Below are 27,973 nucleotides of genomic sequence, written 5' to 3'. Positions count from 1 at the left end.
GGAAAATAAATAAACTCATGTTTGAATTAAATAAGATTCTAAATTATGAGTGAAGGAACCACTGTCTATTGTTACCCAGTGTCCCACTTTACATGGCATGCAACAGTAACTTTTTTCTTGGCCATATAAAGTTAACATCCACACTATGCAAAAATTGTTGGGAGGTTAGGCAAACATACCAACTCCCAATTAAGGACACTAAACATTAAAGAGGAACAAATAACAACACAAATATATATTGGTATTGCTACAACCTCAACTTTTCAGAGCCCATGAGGGATTGTTCTGAAAAGGTCAATACGGTTGTCTCCAAGCCTGAGAGAGTAAGTGGCTTTCTTATAATCAGCCCAAGTGAATGGTCGGAAGAGAGAGGGCCTCTGTGGTGTAACCATAACTGGTGGAGCAATAATGCTGGCATGCAGTGGTGGAGCCCCAAAATATACCATTGACATTCTAGACTTGTATGAGTTTGTCATAGCCCTATGTCTCACGCTTACAAATCTTCCATTTGTCATAACCTAATCAAAACATCACCCACAACTATTCAATAACTTCCTTTTTTGTTCCAACTCTTACCACTATTGTTCTATGCTAACTTGTCACCAAGCTTTTTTTGTTCAATCAGGTCCTTTATTTTTATTTTAGGAGAAAAATAAACATAAAGAAGTTCTGTACTCAAGTCTTACACATGAACAGTGTTGTGTTCATCTCAGTTTAGAAAGATATATCTAAGAACTTAAGTGATATTATATGGATAATATCTATGCCAACTCTTGTATTTCTACTTTTTTTTTTCTTTTACCTGACTTTTTATACCTAGTTTTTATTTATCTTTCTTTTTTGTCCAAAAACAAATAAAGTATATACAGCATGTCAATAAGACTGAGGGAAAGGGGTGCATTAATTGTGTACATACTATCATTCATGATTCACGTATGTTATTACTAGAGAGAATAATGTATCTCCTCATGTCATGAGATAACTTATTCCCTCCAGTCAGTAAAAATGTGATATGTGTGCTATTTTATTTATTTTTAAAAATATTATTATAGAAAATAATGAAATATGACACATGTCATGATTTTACTGGCACGAGGAGATAATTTATCTCCTTATACCAGAAGATACTCCATTCCCATCTTATTATTACTTAAAAATCAATGTAGTGTAATGTATGAATAGTAAATGGTGTACATATATTCTTAAACTTTATATCTTGTACAATATTAATAGGTGAAAAGAGATTTATCTAACCTTGCCTTAATTAATCCTACTAGATTATAGCATAAATATTTAGAGTGGCTAATAAGAGTAGAAAATGTTGTGATTCTGATATATGACTACCTATCAACGTGAGTGGGGGTAGGGGGCTTTTCTTTAAGATCTATTATTATGGTGACAATGCATATACATAGAGGAGGCCCTCTAGTCCCCCCATGATTCTGCTTAGCAAAATGAATTAATAAAAAAATGAAACGTTAGGAAGGAGAAATAGGAACCTACCTCTAATACATCACCCACATTAACACAGAATGCTGAGGGGTCTGGTGTTACTGGGATCCACAATCCATCTTCAGGGGAAATTTGAAGGCCACCCACGTCATTGGATCTTAGTATAGTCAAGATCTGAGGGTCAGAATGCTCCCCAAAACCAACCTTTGTATAGTTGTAACAAGTGGTCTTGTCCCTATCTTTGTTGGGGTAGTGTATAGGTGGATAGTGATTGAGCCTAAGGACTGAGTCACTATCAACATGGTTGATCAACCTGCTGAATACTGATTTATCAGGGACCCCTAGGCCCTCTGCCATTAGCTCCAATATCTCACATGCTAACTCCTTCACTGCCTCTGTGTATGCACTTACCCTAGAGCTGACATTTACAACATACAGTACAATCACTCATCACTCTATAGTTAAAAAACAACAAGTGGCGGTTTAAACCAGTAACAATGTTCACACATGGAACCATTTAAGTACAACAATTATAACTACTTCGTTGAGAATGCTTAGTGCACATGCATCATAATTCAATCTCAAACACACTCAACCCGTTCTTAAGTTTTTTTGTACTACCAAGTTGTATCCCTCATCTTATAGGTAAGAAACTACTCTATTTTGAAGTGTGTAGTTACTCCTCCAAACACAATGATATCGCTTACGAAAATTGAACATTTAACCATTTGATCTTTTTGGGATTTAGCGGAACCTTACACACTTAACTAATGCCTTAAATTAAAATTATTTATTTATTCCAATATGTTTAAAACCATGTAATTTTTTCATACATTCTTTCTATCTACACATTTAAATTATGACAGGCACCCTTGTTTGTATGGAATAAATGATGTCATAGTATTCCAACATACATTATATATACACAGAATATTTAGTTTAAATATTTCTTAATTATTTTATACATATTAAAATAAATAATTATAACTGCATGTAATCATATACTATCATACTAAAAATCATAGAACCATTAAAAATATGCAGATAGATATATGAATTATATTTTTCGTTACAGCATAGGTGGTGGTGGGTTGTGTACTGGACTGACGCCATGCTAGTGCCAAAACTCAATCTTGGCCAGACTGAGTGCACACTGTAGTGCCTGAATTTTCTCAGTTTCATTTCTTGTTTGGATATTTGGGTAAGCAAATTAATCACTACTGTTACATTTTTGGAAAAAATATTTCTAGTTATTATTATTGTTAACATCAGCTTTTAGTTTTGATTTGATTTGACGTTGTTGATAAATTTTCTGATATGTCAATCTGACATCTCAATCTTTATCCAACTAGTACATTTTTACTCTGCAACTTTTCTTTTTATTGTACAAGAGATCAGGTAAAAGTGTCTCTGACTTATCATCTTCATAGTTCCCATGTGCGACGTGAGTGGTTTCAAATTATCACGTGCACCCTAAGTCACAACTTGCAGATTAATAAACATGTTGCGACTCTAAGCACTGAAAGTACAATTTGATTGACCACTAATATTGCAGTCGAAGTTAATTAAGTCAAGAAAGGCTCATGATTGGGTCATCCTTTGTTTTGGGGGGAAAATAGAGAGAGAAGCCCTCGTTGTAATATAATTCACATCATGTACCTCTTGCTATATGGCATTGTTTAAACAATAGGTGAAACTTATATGACTAAATAGACAGATATATAGAATGGAATACTGTGAAGTATACCTCTTTTTATTCTAGTCAGATACAACTCATATAAAGAGGTAATGAGATAATAGTGACTGGGTAGATAGCTAGCATGGTCCATATGAAAAAAGAAATATGGTATATATGCATGACCTTGTCATTCCCCCTCCCAACTGTCACTTTTCCTATAGTGGATTTCTTGCCCATAGTATGGCCACACCACCACAAAAAGAGCCATATACAATTGCACCTACTCTCTTTCTCTGGCTCCTGCACTTTCCTCTCCATTTCCATCTCGTGTTTTCCTTATTCGAGGGGAACGGAAGAAATGGAAGACTTGAGAAACATGAAATATACTTAAGTATTCTACCAACCTTTCAATTTTTTTAAAATTCAATTCGTAAATTGAGAATTGATTTTGTTTAGCTCAACAATTAAGATAGACAATTTTGTAGTGAGAAACAATAATTTATTATTTATTAAAAAACTAATTTATTTAATATATTAAAAATAACAAACTTGCTATTTTAATATTTACTTGCCAATTGAAAATGTTAAGTTCACACCAAAACTTGGACGCCAATATAATTTTTAATATTTTTTCCAATGTATCTAATTTCCAACTTATAGAAATTAGATAAAAAGTATTCATTCTCTCCCAATATGTTGATAAAAGTTTGAAAAGTAAAAATAAAAATTAATGTAGTGTATAATTTACTTATTAATTTCAAATGTACAATATCCAAAATTCCATCCTCGTTCTATTTCATTATTAATAAATCAATTACTTTTTTCTAATTTAGCATGGATTTCCCTAATCATTCATCATGGACACAATTTACTATCTTCAAGATATTTTATTTGTTTTTTTACTTTAATTTGGAACAAGAGTTTTGATGTTTTTCTTATCAAGATACTGGGACTAATGGAGCAAGTTCTAAAGGTATATACATACAATATAATGCGGAAAATCCTTATGCAATAAATAGACATGTCTTCAACAATTTTTGTTCTTTTTAAGATTCAAGGTATTCTTAAACTACTAAAACATAAGATAAATTCATAATAAAAGGAAAGAGAGATAGTAATTCAAACATGCAATATAATGCAAATAGCGTTAGTTAATGAGAGAAAATATATGAAGTGCACGTACCTAAAGTCGGTGGATATGGTATTGGATAAGTGAGCAATAGATGGAGTAGTAGCATTGAGCATAAGATACTCAACCTCACCCATGTCTCCATTGAAGCCTATGTTCTTGCAACCATAACAAGGCGAAGCTTGTCTCTTTTGTGTCACTGGTTTTGCAAAGAAACCAAACGCTGATTCTTCCATTTTAGCTATAGTTTCATTAGTGATACCATGGTTTATCACCTTGAAAAAACCATATTCTTCACATGCTTTCACAATGAGCTTTATCACTTGTGACTTTTCTGCCTTAAGGTCCACTATGGGAAGGTCCGTGGCTAAAATCCTTTCGCTATGAATCGGGTTTGGAGAAGCCAACACCATGTTTGTTTGGTCCTCTTAATTTGAAAACACAACAATAGAATGAAATGGAACACACAAGGTAATGTTGAAAATGGGTTCTAAATATTTTCTTGTTAGATGTATTAAGATAGAACTTTTAGAGCTAGATTTGTTAATGAGTTGGTGAATGTTGTGATGGTTATCCGAAAAAAGAAATGTAGCAAGAGAAAGAGAAAGAGAGAGGGAGAGATTTGGAAGTAATAAAGGCTGAGTATGTAAAAGAGGGTAAGGAAGATGAAAGAAGAGAAGGAAGGTTGGGTAATGTGAGCAATAATAATGGGATATTTATAGCAATAATCGGAGAGAATCAACACTATAGGGAAAGAAGAAATTAAAATATTAAAAAATGTGATTAACAGTATATTTTAATTTATATACTAATTTTTTTATTTTATAATGTATACTTATTATTTAATGTTATTATTTATATTTTTTAATATACGTAAAATGAGGGTCTAACTATTGAGATAATAATAAAAGGAAAAGTTAAGATATTTTCCTTTTTCTTAGGATTGTTTTATAAGAATTGATGAATTTTGTATTTTAAACCAAGCTACAAGATGAGCAAAATTCTCACAGTAGTAATACTTCTAACTTAGTTGTATTTGTGTTAAGATATTTTTATAATTTTATGTGTACAGATAAAATAGGTATATTATAAATAAGATAAATTAAAATAGTTTTACAAAAAATAGTTCAATAGGTTGAAATAATACAAAAAAAATTAATGTAAAAATAATGTAGATAATTCCTCTGTGTAAAAACGTTGACTCTCCTGAACATGTTACTTTTTTACTTTAATTAGTAATTACCTGTCAATATCATTTTTTTATTCACAAATCTTTCCCTTCACCTCTTATTATCTTCTTTTTTACTTAATTCAGTTCTACTGTGACTTGTCCTTCCCTCCTTACCTACTTTCACATGTCAAACGTTTGTTTTCTTTTTTGAATAAAGTTCGTCTCATACTAATAATAGTGTATTATAGTATTGTTTAAACAGAGTAAAATGATATTTTGAATCTTATAATACATCATTTTTATTCACTATTATCGTGTACAATATAACATATAGTAACGTTAATATTAACTTTATTGTCTTACACAGATATATATGATATTTCAAGGGCACAAAAAAGTTTCATAATAAAATACCAACAGAACCAGATCCAAAGAGTTTATGAATTTCCAGTGCACCATTCTCCAATTTAAAATTTTCAACAAAAAAAAAGTATTCAGTATAGGATTTTGAATATAAAATTCCTCCGTTTTCAATGCGTTAGCATTTCCCTAATTTAATGGACAAGACATTGAATAAAACAAAATAGGTAGATTGAATTAAGTAATTTTGTTCTTGAAACATTACTTTTTTTCTATCCATATTAATTCTATTACTCACAATAGTGATAATTTTATTTATTAATGTTATATTTACAACATGTGTCACTCTTTATTTGATAGCACATCTAGCATATTTGTTGTCCCATTTTTTGTAGCATTTCATGTACTATTACTTCTAATTAATTGAATTGATAAAAGTTATTTAAGTTAAAATTATAATTATTAAATATTTTTCTGTTCAATCATATCTCCTGACACTTGGAGTAATTCACAAGAGTGACATAGTAGATGTGAAACCCTTTCTTCTAGGTACAAACATATATCATTCTTTTTGGAGAATAATGTATCTCCTCATATCAGGAGATTAGTTTTAGAAATATTTTTATAAAAAATAATAAAATATAACACATGTCATGATTTTAATGGCAATAGGGGATAATTTATCTCCTTACACTAAAAGATATTTTATTCCCTTCTTCTTGACACTAGTGTATTATCCTTGGTTAAGTAAGCGGGTTCCCTTCCTGCAAATTGGACATCTGTATTCTTTTGCTTCATTCCTCACACTACTCTAACATTTTGTAATTGATACAGCTTTTGTTGGCTATTTTATTTACGTGCATGTTTTGAATTATATTGTTGTATTTAACATTTTTTTGGTACATGAGAGATACTAGTTTAACATTATAAACAACGTTATATATAAATATATTAACGTGTCAATTACAACTATGGAAACCACACTGGTCTTTTTACTTAATTCATCCCCGCTGAGTAATAGAATGATTATTTGTGTACCCACATGATTAAAAACATACATATTATTTATGCATTTGTATGGTTAAGAGTACACATATTACTTGTATATTCATCATATGGTTGGAAATAAACATTTTACACGTGCATCCACATGATTAAGAACACACATGTTATTCGTGTATTAACATGTTTAAGAATACACGTTTATTCAATGGTTAAGAATTCACATGTTACATGTGCATTCACATGTTTAAAAATACTTAAGTATCAATCTTATAAAAACTTATGAGTAATCTTGATAATGACATAGACATCAACAAATGTTATGGAAAATAGCACCAAATGAAAAAATGGCATGATGGTGTACTTGGGTAGAAAAGTAAATGAAAAATAATATTACAAATGCAACAATTAATTAAAAATATAATTAGTTATAAAAAGCGAATAGTCTAAAGTAAGAAATTAAACAGTAAATAAATTTTTAAAATTGGAACCATAGTAATTTAAATCAGTCGATTTTAACATAGATTCTATAGTTTAAGTGACTAAATGTTAAAAACAAGATCAAGGTGATATGGTGTGTTTGCCTAGGAACTGCGATAAATATCTAGTACAATTATTAATGTTTTAATTTTAAAAGGTTGTGTGAGCATGTGCTTTAAGACATTGTTTAAAGAATACAAAATAAGTAAGTTAATTTTAAAAATTTGAGTTCAATGCTTCTCAATATATTAAATTTACTATTTTTTAATATAAAATTATATTTCAATTTTATAGTTAAGGTTATACATAGAATTTAAAAATCGTAAACAATCTACAAATTTGATTCAACTAAAACAATATCACTTGATCACATTAAAAACTATAGTTAACCAATAAAAATAGATAATAATGAGTAAAACAGAGTATTACTTTGATAAATAAGGATATAATTAAAAATGTAAATTATATTAAGTTTTTAAAAACATAGAAATTTTAAAAATGCATAAAAATATTAAAATATGAACAGGAAATATTTCTTATTCTCAACTAATGTCTTCAAGATGTGAGATAATATTCCTATTTCTAAAGATTGGTTGAATGTGCAGATATGAGGTGTACAATTAAGTTTATCGAAGTGAATAATTGATCTACTTTTGTATTTAAAAACTCTCTGCAACTTGACAATGGGCTATTAAATGAAATGTTGATTATCATACTAAAAATATGGATTAAAAAAATAAAGATAAAAAATTGTATTGAGAATGAGTACAGTTATATTATTAAAAACTTAAAATTGTAAAGGTGGTGATACTTTTCCGTGTAAACTACCTTTATTTGATTTTTAAATAATGATGTTTCAAACACTCATCAACATGATTCTTATATTAATTTAATTTGGAGCACGTAATATCCAACCAAGATTAAACATACTCTACTTTTGGGGAATTTTATTTGAATTTGTTGGTTGACTATTTCAGGAGCAGGTTTGCTTTTTCCCATGCAGTAGATTATCTTATCCCATACTCCAATTCCAAATGTTATTCTTGGACCAAAGACACACAAAAGTGGCATATAATATAAGCTATACTATACTATTCCACAACATTAGAGAGAAAGTTCCTCCTAACTTCCTCCAATTCACATTATTAGTGGGTCTAAACTTGGAACCAAATGTAATGTTTATTTTATGGGGTAAGTATCACATTATAGTTTCAACCTTTAATCAACACCTCGTGGTTCTTCTTTTTTTTTAAAAGGAATGGTTTTAATTGCAATATATTGTTGAAGATGTTTCTGTTTCACAAGTTCTCTAACAGTCAATGAGGGTCCTCCCTCCTTGGTAGTGAGGGGTTGGTTATAGGGGTCCAGATAGAATGATCTCATGGGCAATATTGCATCACTATCAAAGTTGAGCATTATTCTAATAGTATAAGACCCCGTTAGATCCTTAGGATGATCAAAATAGATTAGTTCTTTACCCAAAAGGTAAGAAGATACCCTTGGTAGTACCAAAAAGTACTACCAAAAAGAAGTTTGACGATATGGTACATTGTATTATGTTTAAAGCTATATTCATATGTTTGCCTTTTCTATTGTCAAATTGTATAATGAAATTACACTTGCCAAAAAAAACCAACATGCATGTATGTGATGCTAGTTTTGATGAGAATGTGTCTAGAAAATTAGGTATGCGAGGTCATATTATGTCCTAGTAGTTATTTTTCAATTTTTAAGTCTAAATAGAATAGGTAGACCCTAAATAAATTTTTTGGGTTTAAAGATGGGGTACTTCCTATTTATGGCACTATAAGATCCATTATGTATTTTAAAATATGAAGTGGTGGTGGCTGACAGTTGGGGATGCTTTTTTTAGGATGTTTTATAATCTAGAACCATGCAACATTCGGTCTCAGACAGCCTAGAAGACAAATCATGCCTAAACCATATAGCACATCATTTGTGGGATCAACGTTGTAATTTAATATTCTTGATGAAATGGGAAGATTGAGACAAACACATGGATTAGCATTTTTTTCTTAGAGACTCATGCCCCTGACTTGCATTATTGTGAGGTCACATATTGCACCAGTGTCATTTCATTTTATAAATTAGTCCGAGATCTATCCCAAAAATCATGAACCCATTTTACTTGGTTCGTGACGCAAATAAGTATACAAATTGAGACATAAGATTTCCATTCATGATAAGAATGGATGCGTGTTAGTTTCCTATATTTGAAAACAGTTACTTATATAATGTAAAACCTATCGAATCTTTGAAATTTTCTTACATGAATTGTAATGGATTTCATGCAACTAATGGATTATCAAACCATTTCCATCTATCATGAAATAGTTGTGGCGGAAATTAGACCTTTAAATATTGCACCAGATCAAATGTTGATGTTTAATTTTTATGACTAACACTTATTATCATCAGAAGTTCAGAACCACAATATCGAGAATGTTATAAGTTGTTTGTCAAAAAATAATAAGATTACATGACAAAGGCCAAACATAAAAAACCTGATCATTAAACTTCGAATGGATCGAATACCAATTTCTTTTGTATAATATGGAATAGGTTTGAAACCCATCCAATATCACTATCTCGTAAATGTTACCATTTTCTAAGTGTTACGTAAATTAATTATATTTGTTATTGAAATGTTATTATATTAATCGATTGAAGTGACAAAATTATTCATTAATTTAATAAGAAGATAACACAGAAGTACCACTAATAAAAGACAATTTTAAAAAATTACTTTCAGTTGACAAATTCAATGACTAATCGCATTTCTTATTCATCTGAAATTGGAAGAATTTTATAAAAAAGAGGAAAAGACTATCATAACCACAAAGTCCCAACCATGGCAGAGAAGTCAAAACAATTATTGGGGAGATTTGAAGATAGGCTCATTATTTCCTAGAAGGCCCATATTTTAAAACGAAGCCCATCATCTAATGTTAGATTTATATATGTGAATGAAGTGATCACGTTCAATAAAGAAAAATGGAAGGAAAAAAAAGTTGGGCAAGTTACTCTAGTTGAAACATTTAAAAGCATATGTGTAGACGTGTAAACAAGCTAGTTGTATAATGAAAGGTGGACTTGATAAACCTATGCAGGAACAGCTACCTTATATTGAACGAGGTTGGTGTTTTGGTCAATATGAGATGGATGGTGGTCTTCAAGATCCCTTGAACTGCTTCTCAAGATTCATTGTTCGGCCATTCTCCCTAAAAATTAATGCCAAATTACTTCTTCAGCCTTAAAAAAAAGATCATTTTGCACTCTTTTGGTCTTCAGTCACGTGTTGTTTATATGCTATGCCATGTGTCATCTTGACATGGTGTCACATGACTCAATGCTAAGATAACATGAGGCAACCCGTTGTATACATCAACATGTGTCATGTGACTATGCCTAGTTGGCACTTAATATGGCATGTCAAGATCATAAATGTTATTAGTTGACACCAACCATGACGGACAAAAGTAACAAGTTATTCTTGAAGGCTAAAGTGATTATTTACTTCAGAAGTGTTACATTCTTTACTGGAATCCCAAGTCCCAACAACCAAATCTCTATCTCTATCTTTGTTCGAGCAACAACACCCGTGAATGAGATTTGGTTCTTAATTGGGCCCAAAGTACAGCACGTTAATAGAAAGATAATAAAATAAAATAAAAACCCATCCTGTGCAGATATATCCTACTCCCAAATCCCAATAATAGCTTTTGGATTTAGTCCAAAACACTTGAGTGAATTAATCATGTAATAAACTTGGCTCTCTTAATATAAGAAACAACAAATAAAGAATTAATGATATACTAACCTAGCTGTCTCAATATATTTGGCTTATAAAAAAAACTTAACTTAGCCATCTACATAAAGAAACAATGATAAATAATTAGTGATATGATAGTTTTGGATGTCTTAATATAAGAAACAATAATAGTTTATTACAGCCAAATTTGGCATCTAGAGACACCCATATCATTATATATAAGTAGAGTTAAATACTATCATCTCTGTTATATAAATTTAAATAAACATGTTATTATGCCTAGATAGTAGGTAAGCTGTCTTTGGTGTGTAAAATTCAACAATATTACAAATAACAGAACATGCATCATCTAGAGGATGTTGTGGTCCAAAAGAGATTTTATGTTATGTCTCACAAGCTGTCTCGCATTAATGATAATAAAAAAATCGGAATAATGAATTTTTAATTGACATGACATGTTTTTATTGATATAGGATAACGTATATGATAGAATCTGGGACAATATATATTTGTTGATTGTGGTCTCATGTCAGCACTCAGCACAAGTTTTGTATGCTAGTGCTAGTGGGCTTTTGTGTGGCACAAATTGAGTGTATTGGGAGCATTTCCGACAGTTCTTAGTGATTTCACATTAACAAATCACTTGTTAGCTAGCACTATAAGAATAGTAAATTAAATGCAATGTTTGTGCCAAAGATGTGGAATTTAGGTGCAGATGTGAATGTTATTATGTGTTTCCTCTGCCTATGTTTCTTTCTTTCAATTAAAGCATCAGAAGAAATAAATGTGGGAACCTATGAATCTGATAGAATAATAGATCTTCCTGGCCAACCTTCAACCCCAACAGTCTCACACTTTTCAGGTTATATCACTGTCAATGAAGACCATGGGAGGGCCCTTTTCTATTGGTTCTATGAAGCTCAATCTGAACCGTCCAACAAGCCTCTCCTTCTCTGGCTCAATGGAGGTCTCTAATTATTTCATTTCTTCATAATACTTTATATTATATAGTATTTCTTCTTTTTCCTTTCTTGTAATGTTAATATCTTATATAAGATCCATTTATACTAATACTAATATCTATTTGACTCTGAAGGACCTGGATGCTCCTCTGTTGGGTATGGTGCAATTGTTGAAATAGGGCCTCTTCTAATCAATAAAGATGGTGATGGATTACATTTCAATACATTCTCATGGAACCAAGGTAACAAGGTTTGCATATTCTATCCAATTATTTCCATGCTAACAAAGACTGCAACAAAAAGAAGAAAAACTATAAACTTTTGCTTAGTAGATATTTTCAAACCCATGCAGAAGCAAATCTGTTATTTGTGGAGTCCCCAGTTGGAGTTGGATTTTCTTACACAAACACTTCTTCTGATCTCACCAGATTGGAGGATGGTTTTGTGGGTGAGTCTCTTTTGCAGAACATGAATTCATCATTCTTTTCATTTTTTTATTAATTTAACTCACCCTATTTGGTAAACTACTTGAATTAGCTGAGGATTCCTACAACTTCTTAGTGAACTGGCTAGAAAAATTCCCACAGTTCAAATCCAGGGACTTTTTTATAGCAGGAGAAAGCTATGCAGGTTAGTATTTAACTTTAATATGATTTGTCTCTCTTTATCACACTACTTGCATAACCACATTTTTTTTGTTCCTATTTTCAGGCCACTATATCCCTCAGCTTGCAGAACTAGTCTTTGATCGAAACAAAGATACAAACAAATACCCCTTTATTAATCTTAAAGGTTTCATTGTAAGTGAACACTCCCTATAATTTCCCTAGGAGGGAAAATAGGAGAATATGCTCAGTACCAAGAAGATTTGAATTCCATCTAAGTGGATATATTTTTAAATCTTCAGGTAGGGAATCCAGAAACTGAAGATTATTATGACTATAAAGGCCTTCTAGAATATGCATGGAGTCATGCAGTTATATCAGACCAACAATATGACAAAGCAAAACAAGTATGTGATTTTAAGAAATCTGAATGGTCTAAAGAATGCAACCAAGCCATGAATGGAATCTTCCAAGATTACTCAGAAATTGACATTTACAACATTTATGTCCCCAAATGTCGTCTAAATAGCACATCCTCAGTGACAATAGTTCATGATAGTAAGAGTCATGGCCCTGAGTCATTTACAGAGGTAGATTATTTATGTCACAGACCTACAGATTCTTAATTATGACCACTTGTTTCATTTCATGTGGTTTAAGTTTTGAAGGATTTTTGCTTTTTGCAGGTGAGAAATGATTATAGAGTGGGAAGAATGAGAATTTTTGGGGGTTATGATCCATGTTATTCCCCATATGCAGAAGAATATTTTAATAGGATAGATACTCAGTCATCTTTACATGCAAACATTGAAAGAAGAAATACTAACGTAACATGGAAGGTTTGCAAGTAAGTATTAGAAGTTGTTCTTGATTTAAATTTTCCCTAGTGAATATTGAATTTGAATACTAATCTCTGTCTTATTTGAATACTAATCTCTGTCTTATTTCAGTGATTCCATATTGAGGACTTACAACTTCTCTGTTTTTTCCGTCTTACCCATCTACACCAAACTCATCAAGGGTGGGCTTAAGATATGGATTTACAGGTATTTAGTATTACTTCAATATCGTAGTCAATAAGTATACTTTCTGATATGTCATCGATACGTATATATAGAGTATTAAAATTATTTTTTTGAAAAAGAAATAAATTATAAAGAAGGGCAAAAAGGAAAAGAAACTAAAAACATAAGTATGTTACTACAAACTCATTTCTATTAAATTCAAGTTTGCAATACAAACACCTAACTACTAGACAAGTTTTGTTTTCCAGGATCAAGTATTTGTGAAGCTGTTATTTATTACTTTATGATATATGCTTTAAATCTACATATAGTATAATTGTACTGGCTGTTTAGCTTTGTGAACAATGTATGTTAAATTAATAACAGAATCGTTCACTTTTGGTAAAAGGGTCATGCACTCATGCGGTGGTTGCAATTTATGCTCTTTTTCCGTGTAACTGGTTTTGAATGATCATTTATATATCATGACTTGCATTAATTAGTCACTGTTTAATAATGAATTTGCTTTTGGGACAGTGGTGATGCAGATGGCAGAGTACCTGTGATTGGGACAAGATACTGCATTGAAGCTCTAGGATTACCTCTTAAGTCTAGTTGGCGATCTTGGTACCACGATAATCAGGTTCATACCCATTAACCCCTTCACTTTTCAACACTTAATTCAAACATGTTTCATATAAAGTGGTTAAAGAGACATCTATCTAGAACATGTGTCAATCCATTTGTCATGAGTTATGATTAATCAGAAAAATACTCTATAATTATATTTTTATTTAAATATATTTTCTTCGCTCAATCACACGACTCATGGTTAAAACTTTTAAGCATGTAACATTAATCAGCTATTCTTTTATGTGTTGAGGTAGTAAAGAATAAAAGGAAAAAATGCAGGTTGGAGGAAGGATAGTGGAATATGAAGGACTGACTTATGTGACAGTGAGAGGAGCTGGTCACTTGGTGCCACTGAACAAGCCAAGTGAGGCTCTCACCATTATTCATTCTTTCCTAACAGGGGACCATCTTCCTACTCAACTATAATCATTCTTTTCCACTTCTGCAACCATTTTGTCTTCTCATATGTTGCTCTCATAATGATTAAATTCCAATGTACTAGTGTATCTAATAAATCCATTAAATGAAAAAACTAGGACAAAATGTGGGACAGATATCTCCTATTTCTATTGATGTCCCTATTACCATCCTTATTAGTGTTTTTATTGGCATTTTATACCAATCAAAATGTATCATTTAATTTAAAAAAATTATAAAAAATTAACTAATATTTTATATTATTTTATGGAATGGATACTAACATCCCATTTCAATAAGTATCATCAAATTAGCATGTTAGTTCTTTTTATAAATAGTGTTATTTACGGATGAGAGATTCACTTATTTCAAGACTCACAACTTAGCTATCAATTCTAGGAAAATTGAGTAGTTTCAATTAGTTAGTAAATCTAACTATTAAATATTCATAGAATTGATGACTGGAATGAAGAATAAGTTTAAGTTTAAAAAATTTACCGTGAATAACTCTATTTATATAAATATAGACACAATGTGGGACAACGAGATGTTAACCCGTAAACATTTTAAAAAAATTTGCTAAAATATCAACATGCTAATAAATAATTACTTGTAACATATGGAGATTTGCTAAAAATTTGTTAAAATATCACTTGTAACATATGGAGGCCTTGCATAATTTAGAAGGTTCCACTTGAGGGAGAAAAAATACAATAAATTGTCATAATGCAAATAAATAATTACTAAAAGATTGTTGCAATGATTAAGCAACATGTATTATCTAATGTCCATTTGAAAGAACAAAAAGAAAAGAACACGCAATTGAAAGAATATATGCTCTTGTCCCTCATAATAGTCTCATTGACTGAATGAACCAACAACTTTACCTTCTCACTACACAGCGTCTCCATCGTAGATATTCCTTTCATACAGAAACACGACTCTTGAGGATAATCTTTACAGGCTTACACACATTCCACTTCCAAAAAGCTTACGTTAAGATTTTGAATGGCAAAATTAAGGGAACCAACATTGCTTAGCATATTCTATGTTTTTGTACCTCCTCTTTTAAGAAAATCACTAGTATTCATTATTTATGGAATATTTTAAATAAAATAGAAAATTGATAGAGTGCAAATATATATTTACTAACCATTTAAAATAAAAAAACACAAACATGATATATTTTTTTATTTTCTCCCTAACTAAAATTGTTTTACAATTCTCACTATATGTAACTCTGCAACGACTCCTTATTGTTTCCTAATATTTAATAAAAAATACAAATACAAATTGTTATATGTCTGAGAGTCGTCAATTAATTACAAATGATTGATTTATTAAAAAATTATTTAAAAAACGTATAGTTTGCATCTCAAGAGATAAAAAAACATGTAGTTCGAAAAGAGAGAGTTAATGCCTCTGTAATTGAAGTTAAAAACTGAGGATAATTTAGTACTATTTACTTATTGGGCCAGCCAAAAACTTTTTGATTGGAAAGTGGAATTAACTTTATCACCTTCGGCTCAAATCATTCTTCATGTGAGTGTTTCATGGTCTTTATGATAAAATAAAATTGAGAAAGATATATATATAGTGTAAAAATCTTATACACTATCCTTATTTATCATTTAATTTTTAATTATTATTGATTTAAAAAAATAATATATAAAAGTAATAGATTATATGTTAATTGTATATAAATATTTACCGTAACAGTGCATGTATATTACATTCTAACTAAAATTTGTTAAGAGCACCTTGTCAAATTTTCCTCCATGAAATTGCAACTTTAAAATGGTTTAGCGGATTCTATTGCTCTAACTTCATAAATAAAACCAAAGAAGATGAACATCTCCAACGTGTCAACCTTATAATTTTACAACAAGTCACATCCTCATGCTACGTGGCATTGCCTTGTGCATGCAGCTGCATTTGCAATTTTGCATGATACAAAATCATGGCACCCACACAAGAATGACAATGATATATGTGAATAGTGACCCACACAAAACATTCTCAAACATGGCACTTGATATTTCAATCTCCAAGGTTTCCATTGTTGTTTTACTAACATACTTCTTCCTCCCCTCCTCATCCCAACATCTTAGTTACTTTTCTGACCTTAGAGTACGGGAAAACCCCAAATCAGATGTTGATCTTGTAGAGTTTGCTCTAAACTTGGAATATTTAGAAGCGGAGTTCTTCTTGTTTGGTGCAACGGGTCAAGGATTGGATGGTTTTGTTCCAGAGTTAGCCGAGGGAGGACCCTCTCCCATTGGGGGCAATAGAGCCTCTCTGGACAAAGACACTAAAGATGTTATCTTGCAATTTGCTTTACAAGAAATTGGACATTTGAGGTTCTTTCTACTCTCACCAACTATGGATGTAGATCATGTATCCTAAATGGTGTTCCACTTCATGTTCCAAATCAATGTGCTTCATTTTATTATTTTAGTTTTTAAATTTTTTATTTTATTCCCATGTTAATATATGATTGACTTGAGAATGAGACAGGACATGTGATCCCATCCCACCAACTATATATGTTTGGATAACTTTTTTCGAGTAGTTCATATGGTTCAGTTATAATTTGAACTCGATAAGATCATTATTTGGCACCATACAATAATTTCTCAACTATAGGGGGCAAAGAAAAGAAGTTAATTTCTCAATTATAAGTTGATGGCTTTTGGAAAAAAGGAAGACTTTTTTTATCAGCAAAAGATAAAATTTATAATGAAGTACCAAAGGTACTAGCAGATTACAAATGATACAAAGAGAGAAAAGGAAAATGAGGAAAAGAAGATTAATAAGTAAGATTAGTAAGTATAAGATAATCCAACGGATTTACAAGCCAGACAGTATAAATCATGGTTTTTTATGTGATTTTCCATTATTTAGGGTTGCATGCCTCCTAAATATTTATTGCATAATATTGCAGGGCCATTAAGAGAACGGTGAAAGGGTTTCCTAGGCCACTGTTGAATATAAGCAAGGAAGCATTTGCTCAAATCATGGATAGTGCCTTTGGGGAACCTCTACACCCACCTTTCAACCCTTATGCCAATCACATCAACTATCTGCTTGCATCTTATGTTATTCCATACGTTGGCCTCACTGGGTATGTTGGAGCCAATCCAGAATTGCAAAATGGCACATTTAAGAAGGTAAATCAACTACCATGTACACTAAGTCACTCAATTTCACATTATCACGTTGTTTGGTTCTGTATGTGCAGCTTGTTGCAGGGCTTCTGGGAGTAGAATCAGGTCAAGACGCAGTTATTCGAGCAAAGCTATACCACCTTCGGGACTTGCCAGTACACCCATATAATCTAACTGTGGAAGAAATTACAAATCACATTTCACGGCTTAGGAATGAGCTAGGAAGAAAAGGTGTGAAAGATGAAGGTCTTTTGGCCCCTGCATATGAAGGTTTTGAGCTCAAATTTGCAGGAAAAGTGCTTGCTGGTGACAAATATTCACTTGCATATTCAAGGACTCCAAAGGAAATATTAAGGATAGTATATGGTGGAGGTGATGAACATGTACCTGGTGGCTTCTTCCCTAAGGGTGCAGATGGTCGTATAGCTAGATCTTACCTAAAGAGTGCTGCATAATTATATATAGTCTTTCTGCTTTGTAAAGTACTTAATCTTCAAACTAATGTGCCATTCTGAAGCAGAAAATTATAATAAACATGCTACTTATTAAACTCCTTAACAAATTACCTTTACTTTGCATTACAGATTAAAATATAGCTTAGATACCTTGTGAGATATTCATGGCATTTAGCATTCTTCATTAGGCTAAGTGAAAGAAGAATATAAGTGAGTTTGATATCAAATCTAGACCAAAAACCTGAAGACATTAGGTGTATAAGTCTATGTTATATGTTTTTCAACTAATTTAAATTTACTTTTACACAATGGGAACAAATATTTATAGCCTTAGCCATGTTCCCGAGCAAAAACTGCAAGAGACAAGTCAAGGTTCCCCACATCAGAGAGACAACTAATAATAGTGCAGTAAGTGCGAACATTTTGGGTCTACACCCATAGCATCTCATTCATCAAATCAAAGGCCTCATCAAATTTATTCTGTTTGCATACTCCATGGATCAAAACATTATAAACAGGCAATACAGGTCCAAATTTCATAGCTAGCTCCTTTGTTTTCTCTCCTTACCAAGTTTACACATTAATTGAAGATATTATAGTAGTGTAACTCAGTGCATCTGGTTACAACCCTTATTGGACATTTCTTCATATGTATGTAAACATATTTGGCTCCAATCCTTCCCCTTAATATTATTAAAAACAGGAATAATCATCTGAAACTTATTTTCACCACGCAATGCATGCATGGAACAAATGATTGTATATCTTCATTGATGGTTCACACCCAAACTCCCTAACCCTATAGAACATCTTCAAGGTTTGATCAGCCAACCCTGCATGCCGATAACAACTCATCACAGAAATGAACAATTCTTCAGAAAAGGTAACCCTTCAAGCTTCATCTGATGCAAAAAATACTGAACCCCATCTATTAATATTTCTAGTTCTTTCCAAGCTTCTAACTTCTAAATCATAATTTGATATGAAATTATGAATGGTATACTATTTTTTTTTCTTATTATAATTCAATAACTAAAATTAATTATAAAATAAAATATCAAAACATATTATATTCTTCAAAAGCAATGTTATTCATCTCGGATCGATCAATGACTTGGTCAGGACACTGAGTCAATGGTTGAGTCAGTTGACCTAATTTACAATAATAAATTTAAAAAATCGTAATATTAGCTAACATGATTTAATAACTCTATATTACAAATTTAAAAATATTATCATACTTAATTAAATAACCAACAAAGAATTTTTCACTATTATGCAATATCCCGAATAAGTTAAAAATATCATCAAATAATATATATATATTATGTTTTAATACCAACAAAAGTAAACATACATTAAAATTAATTAAACAACTGAAGTTTTGCTATAACATAAGTTGACAGATGATAAATATAACTAAAAATAGGTTAAAAGTATTTGATTTTTTCATCTCAAAATGACATTGTTTTAGTTATTTTTTGATTGACTCGGTTGGTCCAACTGGTACAACCATTCTAGTCATTGATGTTAGGCTTAAATTGAGTGAGTTGAATCGAGTCAATCTGACTTTAATGCAAAATTGGTTAGATGAGAGACTTAATCTGTCAGATACTCAGTTCACGATTGAACCGGTTGAACCGACCAATAAGGACTGAGTTTTATAACATTTTTCAAAAGTAATAGAAAATAAAAATAGATAATAGAAAAATATAATATAAAGAATACATTGTATAAGTGAAAAGTAACATAATATCATAATAAAAATATTTATCTAAAAATAAATTTATAGATGAGTGTAATTTTCATTCAATTTATATATAATCAATATATCATATATTATTTATTCATTTGTATTATTTATATTTCTAAGAGTTAATCATAATTAAATATGAATAATAAGTACTGATATCGTAATAATATAAAAATTCTTACAATACAATTGTATATATTATATTTCTTTATAAATATGTCTGCGATCAAATCTTTGATATCCGCTCATAGCTACTACTATAATCAACATCATTGCAAATATCTTTGCAGATACACATGAATTATAGATTGATAACAGGAATACAAAATCAAAACAATATTGATAAAAACTCCTATTTTGCCTATTCTTTATTTCTTTATGTCTCAATATGTTTTCTTTTAATTATTTTCCAAATATATTGATGTTTCAAAAGTCAATATTCAATTAATTATTCCTCTCTAACCATATACAATAAATTAATTATATAATTTAATTACTTCAATCTTTGTATTCATACAACATATCGAGAATGTATAAATTTCATACAATGTGAATGCAACATTTGTGCATGCAAAATACAAGATACTGGTAACAACCTATTATTCTAATAATCATAATTGATAACAAAAACATAGATTGATTTCTTTAAAGTAATAGTCTAACAATAGCTGCAGTAACAGCTGCAACATCATGCACAGCACCATTCTCTGCGGTGAGTGGTCCAGGTAAATCAGATTGACAATAAGTAGCTTCATTAGCAGCATCATTTGCACCATCTTCTGCAAACTTGGGGTTCCCTTTTTGCAGTGCTTCAGTGGCACTTGGGATATCAGCTACCAAAATTGCATTATATTTACTAGCACAAGAAGTCAAACCTGCACTAGATCCTGATTTTTGAAGCTCATGGATTTTATTTAAGGCAACATTTGCTTTTGTTTCTATCACTTTCACCATGATTAGAGCAAGACCACTGACATCAGCACTAGAGCTTCCAGGACTTGAGTTAAGAGAATTAATGCAAACATCATAGTATGGTGTCTTGTGGCAAGTGTCCTCTATCAGTGTGGAGTGGCTTGTTGGTATTGAAATCATGAAAAACATAGCTTGAAGGAAGAAGAAAAGAGTGAAGGAGTTTAAGGTTGTCATGTTTGTTGAAAGAAAAGGATAGTGGATACTAAAATATGTGACATGTGAGGCCATTTTATAGTAATGACATGAGATTAGGAGCTGATGTGGGCATGACTCATTCTTACTTTAGGCCTCATGGGTGAGATATTTTAATTTCTGTTAAAGAAGAATATTGATTAGACAAAACATTTATTGTTAGAATATCTTCATAATTAATGAGACTCATGCGTCAAATCAATTTGGTTGAATATTAAAATAAAATAAAGTTTGCTTATAGAGAAAATAGACATATGAATCAACAAATTTTCATAGTTTTCATGAATGTTAAATTGTTTTATTTTAAAAACAACTCTCGATGAGATGGCATTTATTTTTCGGAAATTTACATTTTAAAATTTTCACAAACAATAGTTGGTTCTGGATACAGGCTTCTTTCTTTTAAGTAAAAAGGTGTTATATTAAGTTTAAATAGTTAAATTGTCATACTTTTGATTTTGTATATAATTAATATTTTTATATATAAATTCAAAATTTTATATAATTAATAATTATATATAATTATATTGAAGTAATATTTTTTATTTTTTGGATGAACTAAAACAAAATATTATAGTATTGTTTCATTTTTTTTAATTTTAAGTGAATTGTCTGATTCACTTTTAGAATTATTTCAGCCTAATTAGGTTTAATACGGCATTTTCATAACTTAAAGTGATTCAATTCTTCATTTAGTTAAGACTACAGACTAAAAATATTTTCAAGTTTGGTCAATCTCAAAACATACATGGACATATATGTGGTTTGACTAGAAATTCCACAAGTATTTGAAAAGATGAAAAATAATTAAATTGGGATTTTGATTCTTGCAAATAAGGATCACAATGGGTCTCGATATATTCGAGTAGTATATTATTCAGATCCGTCATGTTGCTTCATTTATTGATTCAAACCTGACCTAGACTATGTTGATGTTTATTAGGTCTACTATCCACGGATCCTTGGATATCCAGCAGATTTTCATGTATCCATAAATTCAAAATAAACATTAAAATTAATTGTGAGTAATTTATGTAATTGTGTATTTGTTTTTTACAAACTTATATTTATTTAGGTAATCAACAAGAGAAAAAATAATAAACATATTTTAAATTGACTATTTCAACCTAGGATATAAATTGATTTAGTAATAATTGTTTAATTAACAAATATTGGATTATATACACTAATTAATAATATAACATTACTACTTAACAATATAATATCAGTGTTTAACAACATAACAATCACATTTATGGATTAACAATATAGCATTATGGATTAACAATATATATAGGAAAGAATAGTACCGATGGGTCTAGATACCTTGTTGTCCAGACTCATCCAATAACGCGTCTTACAATCTCAGGTCTTAATTACCGTGCGCGTCCAAAATATAGATTCGGATCCAACTCATTACGAGAATTTTTAGCGGGTACTCACATATTCATATATGATGTATAATAATAAAGTAATTTTATTCATATAGTTGTAATTTATTATGAAATAATAATAAAGTATATGATGTATAATAATAAAAAACTATGATTATATAAGAATTTAATTAAAAACTAATTTATAAATTTGCGGTACCCATAGAGCGTGTAACATAATTGTCTTATAATATGTCTCAAACTCATAGAGCGTGTAACATAATTAAAAACTATGATTACATAATTGACTCAAACTCATCTAATAATATGTCTTAAAATTTTGAGTCTCAATTACTTACTTGCAGGTCTAAAACACACACTCAATATACGAACATTTACACATTATTATTATGAAACTAATCTATTTACACATTTACACATTAATGTTCTTCCCAATAAATATTATTTTCTGGAATTGAATATTTGACCTAATACCAATATATAAGAATTTAGTGGTCCTTACATTACTATATTAGTATCACTTTCAACTTGTTGGTCATTCCCATCCATACGGAAATATATTTTGTGGAAGTCAAAAAGGTTGTATCGGTCAAATTAATTTGGATAATAAATTTAAAATGGAGAACCTCGTGAAAAATGAAAATCAATATTTAACCTAAAAAGTTGAGTATTTTATAACTGGCAATTACTATTTTTTAAGAAAATGTGATAATCAATTCCTATAAGTTCACTATTTTTCTAACTTTCATATTCCACTTAGGAAAACATTAAATGATGTAAAAATGTTATACAACTTTACAAATATAATATCACTTAATTTACATTGAAAATTACATTCAAGATAAATAAAGTAATAAAATGTATAAAAGAGGAAAAGTAAATATGTCAGTAATTATAAAATATAATATAATATAAATGTGAATTTAGATTCTAAAATAACGACACGTTTGAAAAAGTCGAAGAAATAGAAAATTAAAAATCAGAAAAGTAAGAATCCATGACATTAAATTATAGTTGTACAAATAACTTATTAAATTATAGTTGTTCAATCAAACTAGTTTCATTACAAATTGAAATTTAAAAATGACTAAAATGTATATACAATATTTATTGATAATTTACTTAGTTAATCATTAATTAAATAAATATTACTTGGAGTAAACAAATTCTTAAATAATTTAAAATAAAAAAATTTAATCCTTTATTTTAATATTTTATTTACGATTAGATTTGTAATATTTTATTTATTTTAATTTTTTTGGGTTTTCAATATCTCTTCTAAAAATGAAATTAATTTTTTATATATTTATTATATTCATATATTGTATATATTATTAAAAATATAATATGAATATAATTTATTCGAACCTCCAACAATAAAATGTAAGAATGATTTATATATCACAAAAAAAAACAAATGTGAAAATAATGTATAAAAAATAATAAAGTTTTTTAGTTGGTGATACTTATATTATTTTTTTTAAATTTTAAAGGATAAAATTGATAACCGAATTATTGAAAGCTAATTTTATTTTATATACTTCAAGCTATTTTTCAAAAGTAGATTTCAAACGCTACAACTACATTTTTTTAAAGCTACAAGATTACTTTTTAAAAGTTACAAATTATATTCAATTTTTATTCACCTAACAATTCTAGTAGCTTATTAACGAACGAGTTACAAGTTTAAAAAGTTACATGAATTGCAAGCTACAAGCTCGCATTGCTGAATAATATTGAAGTAGTGTTTAAAAAGTTACATGAATTACATTTATTAAGATAGTTATTTTTTTATTTTTAAATAAAATATTTTAATATTCCAAGTTACCCTTTTAACTAATTTTAGAAATTTGTTATTTCTTATTAATAACAAAACTACAAATCAAGAAAAACAATAATTATTAAATATAAACATAAAGTACATTCTAAAAGAATTAAAGAAAACTTTCGGAACGTGTTATATAAATAGGATTAGGGAATGGGGAGTACAACTTGCTTATAAATTTAGGACTAATAGGCCATATCTTTTTTTCAGCATCATCAATAATAATCTCACACGAAAAAAGTTAAAGATGGAAGTAATAGGGAGAGAGAGAGAGAGAAAAATAGTTTTTCACAATTGTCATTTATTAATAAACTATTTCACTCTCACATTTTATCCAACTAATTCACGATTTCCTTTTTTTTAAAATAATTAATATAAAAAATATTTGGTAGGGGTGATTCAGGTTAAGTTTGTTCCGAGGAAAGCCAACTCTTTAAACGTCTTAACTAAATTTGGAGATCTTACCAATATTTTTACCCAGCAATAAGATCTTCCTCTTAATAAGGTTTTCGAGCTCTTAGATTAAGATCTTTTTTTTCATAGTTGTTATTTTATTTTGAGTAAATTACATTAACATCCTTGAGTTTAGTAAAATTACACAAACTATTCGGACATTTTTAAAACTTACACAAACCCTCTAATTATATATATATATATATATATATTACACTGACTACCCCTGTAAGATAGATAAATGTAATTTCTTAAATAAAAAATGGTGACGATGTAACTAAGTCAAACAAAATACGATATATTGTGAACACAAGTCCAAATAGTATAAGAGTCGATGTCTATTCTTTATTTGGTTAGTTAAAATATAATACAAGAGTAATTTAAACAACTCCTTAGACTTACTTATTGTTGTAGTTTGTAACGAATAAAAAATAATGAATATACATCAAGTTTATACTATTTGGACTTGTCTCCACAATATAACATATTTTTTTTGACTTAATTACATCCGTCGCTATTTTTGTTTAGAAATTACACTTATATTTTTTACATAGATAGTCAGTGTAATATATATGTATAAATAGGAGTGGTTTGTGTAGGTTTTAAAAAGATTTAGATAATTTATATAATTTTACTAAAATTCAGAAGTGTGTAATTCACTCTTTTATTTTTGATGCTACCTAAAATAAAAGGAACCGGATCTAAAACATAAAAAATGTCTTATAAAATAAAGGAAAGCTAGTATATTATATAAACACGCGTTTTAAAAATATTTTCATATGCGCAACCGCAATTTACAACATGAACATTTTTATTGAAGACCTTCTGTGGGCTTTTGGGCATGTAATAATAATCAAAGATAGTGGAAGAAAAAGTACTGGGCCCACTTTGAAACAAATTGATTGTCTAGCTTATGATTTGTATCTGCAATTTTAGCTGTAATAATACATCAAAATATTTAGTTAGAGCCTACCTTATAACTACGGTGGGTATTTAAGCACAGAAAGCAAGTTTAATTCTAGTTGCAAGTTTTTTTAATATTTAGTTACGTTGATGTAATTCTTTTTAAGAAATTAAAAGCCCTCCCATCATTTTTTAAGGCCTACTACATTTTCAAGTATTGAACTACGTCTCATATATAAGATTCAATTTTTATGAGCGATATTTATTAAAAGGGTAACCTCAAAAGATAGACATTAAAGGTGGGGATATTTTTAGATATAGCTATAAAAAAAATAAAAGTTGAGGCAGGTCCACTAGCATCTGGTCCTAAGTCTTCACTATAAAATGGCCTTAGCATCATTCAATCAATTCCCATGGCTAAAGTCTTCATTTCATACATATAGCTCATTACTTCTAGCTACTATCCTTTTCTTTCAACAATTATTCAGCAAAAATGAAAAACTTCAACTCCTTAACTCTTATCTTTTGCCTTCAAGCTATGTTCATCATTATTTCAATACCATCATGCCACAGCAGAACCTTCAACCCAAAGAATGATAAACTTATAGAGAGCACTTGCAAGAAGACACCAAATTACATTGTTTGCATTAATTCTCTTAAACCAAGTCCTGGAAGCTCTAGTGCTGATGTTAGAGGTCTTGCTCTAATCATGGTGAAAGTGATGGAAACAAAAGCAAATGATGCCTTAAATAAAATCCATGAACTTCAAAGGGTGTTAACTGGACATAACCAAAAAGTAGCCTTGAATTCTTGTGCTAGCAAATATAATGCAATTTTGGTAGCTGATATTCCAAGTGCCACTGAAGCATTGCAAAAAGGGGACCCCAAGTTTGCAGAAGATGGTGCAAATGATGCTGCTAATGAAGCTACTTATTGTGAAACTGATTACCCTGCTGGGACTTTACCTCTCACCAAATGGAATAATGCTATGCATGATGTTGCAGCTGTTACAGCAGCTATTGTTAGATCATTACTCTAGCTAGTTACTGAAATCATATAACCTATGCTTCTATTATTAATTATAATAAGTTGTTTCTGGAACTTTGTATTCATAAATGTTGTGTGATTAAAGTAGAATACTAATAGAATTGTGTGGTTATTATTTTGCCATCTCCTTCATAACATAATGAATTTGTCACAATAGCAACATTCTAAATTAAATGAAGGTATGGAAGTGTTATGCATAATACAAAAAAGTTCTATATCTTTCTACAATTATTGGTATCACCAGTGGATAGGCATAAACTGCAAACAGTTGTTCTCTTTTGAGTTTTTTATCCCTTGTTAATGCATGTCTTATTCTTCTTTACTAATGGTGGGGCAGAAGTGATAAAGTAATTGACCCAAATTAATATGTGGGAGAGACATGTTGAGAGAGACAACCACGAAACCCCAAAAAGTGAGAGAATATCCTTCGTACTACCAAAAAAAAATTGTATTAATAGAAGGTACCAACAATCTGTGGACTGGCTTGTCCTTTTCTGGAGATGGATGTTGTTCAATGTCCAAAAAAATGATTCATATACTGAATAGTCATCCTTAGACATGGAAAAAAATAAAAAGGTCTATGTGATCCCACATTAATGTGACTAATCCTATTATACAACTATGTGTTTTATTAATTTTTTTAATCTCTCAAATGTCACACTTAATATTAAAATAAGCACGAATTTATCACTTACATCCGACACCAAAATGCGTATATTTCCCAACATAAACCTCCATTAAAAATTAAAAATTAAAAAATTAAAAAATTAAAATTCATAAAACTCCATTAACATAGACGATTTTGCTAGGCAAATATAAAAAAAAAATTAAATATGAAAAACTCCAATGGCAATGGAGTTTTATGGGAAAAAATAAAAAAAAAAATTGAAATCGCCTGCTGTGTTGGCGAGAGTTCCGAATAAAAAAATAAAACTCCCATGTGGTTGACGATTTATGTGTGAATAGATTTTTTAGAAAATACCTATGGGGTTGACGATTTCTACGAAATGAAGTTACACTACTATGGTAATAACAAAGTCAAATTACACCTACACCGTAAATTTGCAAGAGTTGTGAGTATCAATCATTCACTCTAAAATGACACATCACATCAAGAAGTCTTCAA

The 27,973-nt window shown here is 29.9% G+C and overlaps 5 protein-coding genes across 6 annotated transcripts; 3 read left to right on the top strand and 2 right to left on the bottom strand.

Annotated features, from left to right (window-relative positions):
- On the bottom strand, positions 75-4,924 carry LOC109362863 (gibberellin 2-beta-dioxygenase 2-like). The gene is made up of 3 exons (XM_019608919.1): positions 4,314-4,924; positions 1,504-1,870; positions 75-518 (listed from the first exon to the last, which is right to left on the bottom strand). The coding sequence occupies exons 1-3, from the start codon at positions 4,670-4,672 to the stop codon at positions 264-266; spliced, it is 981 nt and encodes a 326-aa protein (XP_019464464.1). The 5' UTR covers positions 4,673-4,924; the 3' UTR covers positions 75-263.
- On the top strand, positions 11,629-14,858 carry LOC109362135 (serine carboxypeptidase-like 33). Of its 2 annotated transcripts, none has more exons than XM_019607729.1 (10): positions 11,629-12,032; positions 12,162-12,269; positions 12,380-12,475; positions 12,565-12,657; positions 12,739-12,827; positions 12,935-13,222; positions 13,319-13,479; positions 13,583-13,678; positions 14,174-14,279; positions 14,529-14,677. In XM_019607729.1, exons 1-10 carry the CDS (start codon positions 11,747-11,749, stop codon positions 14,562-14,564), a joined length of 1,359 nt encoding a protein of 452 aa, XP_019463274.1. In that variant the 5' UTR covers positions 11,629-11,746; the 3' UTR covers positions 14,565-14,677. The 2 variants fall into 2 exon arrangements, with proteins under 2 accessions (XP_019463274.1, XP_019463273.1); XM_019607728.1 differs by having other exon boundaries at positions 11,631-12,032; positions 14,549-14,858.
- Positions 16,652-18,405, top strand: LOC109362137 (desiccation-related protein PCC13-62-like). Its single transcript, XM_019607732.1, has 3 exons — positions 16,652-17,046; positions 17,631-17,856; positions 17,928-18,405. The coding sequence occupies exons 1-3, from the start codon at positions 16,664-16,666 to the stop codon at positions 18,306-18,308; spliced, it is 990 nt and encodes a 329-aa protein (XP_019463277.1). The 5' UTR covers positions 16,652-16,663; the 3' UTR covers positions 18,309-18,405.
- Positions 20,614-21,445, bottom strand: LOC109362141 (cell wall / vacuolar inhibitor of fructosidase 1-like). The gene has a single exon (XM_019607739.1). The coding sequence runs from the start codon at positions 21,259-21,261 to the stop codon at positions 20,707-20,709; it is 555 nt and encodes a 184-aa protein (XP_019463284.1). The 5' UTR covers positions 21,262-21,445; the 3' UTR covers positions 20,614-20,706.
- LOC109362142 (cell wall / vacuolar inhibitor of fructosidase 1-like) lies at positions 26,205-27,042 on the top strand. Its single transcript, XM_019607740.1, has one exon. The coding sequence runs from the start codon at positions 26,294-26,296 to the stop codon at positions 26,837-26,839; it is 546 nt and encodes a 181-aa protein (XP_019463285.1). The 5' UTR covers positions 26,205-26,293; the 3' UTR covers positions 26,840-27,042.

Source organism: Lupinus angustifolius, chromosome LG12 (assembly GCF_001865875.1).
Source record: "Lupinus angustifolius cultivar Tanjil chromosome LG12, LupAngTanjil_v1.0, whole genome shotgun sequence".
Taxonomy (NCBI): domain Eukaryota; kingdom Viridiplantae; phylum Streptophyta; class Magnoliopsida; order Fabales; family Fabaceae; genus Lupinus; species Lupinus angustifolius.
The sequence above is the reverse complement of the archived record's forward strand: the minus strand, read 5'-3'. Positions and strand labels throughout refer to the sequence as shown.

Coding starts and splice junctions, on each gene's coding strand:
- LOC109362141 (XM_019607739.1), bottom strand. CDS start 21,261: ATGGCCTCACATGTCACATATTTTAGTATCCACTATCCTTTTCTTTCA.
- LOC109362142 (XM_019607740.1), top strand. CDS start 26,294: ATGAAAAACTTCAACTCCTTAACTCTTATCTTTTGCCTTCAAGCTATG.
- LOC109362135 (XM_019607728.1), top strand. CDS start 11,747: ATGTTTGTGCCAAAGATGTGGAATTTAGGTGCAGATGTGAATGTTATT. Junction 12,033..12,161: donor CCTTCTCTGGCTCAATGGAG/GTCTCTAATTAT, acceptor TTGACTCTGAAG/GACCTGGATGCTCCTCTGTT. Junction 13,480..13,582: donor GTAACATGGAAGGTTTGCAA/GTAAGTATTAGA, acceptor GTCTTATTTCAG/TGATTCCATATTGAGGACTT.
- LOC109362863 (XM_019608919.1), bottom strand. CDS start 4,672: ATGGTGTTGGCTTCTCCAAACCCGATTCATAGCGAAAGGATTTTAGCC. Junction 1,871..4,313: donor ACCATATCCACCGACTTTAG/GTACGTGCACTT, acceptor TGTAAATGTCAG/CTCTAGGGTAAGTGCATACA. Junction 519..1,503: donor ATGTGGGTGATGTATTAGAG/GTAGGTTCCTAT, acceptor TGTTTTGATTAG/GTTATGACAAATGGAAGATT.
- LOC109362137 (XM_019607732.1), top strand. CDS start 16,664: ATGACAATGATATATGTGAATAGTGACCCACACAAAACATTCTCAAAC. Junction 17,047..17,630: donor CAAGAAATTGGACATTTGAG/GTTCTTTCTACT, acceptor ATAATATTGCAG/GGCCATTAAGAGAACGGTGA. Junction 17,857..17,927: donor AAAATGGCACATTTAAGAAG/GTAAATCAACTA, acceptor CTGTATGTGCAG/CTTGTTGCAGGGCTTCTGGG.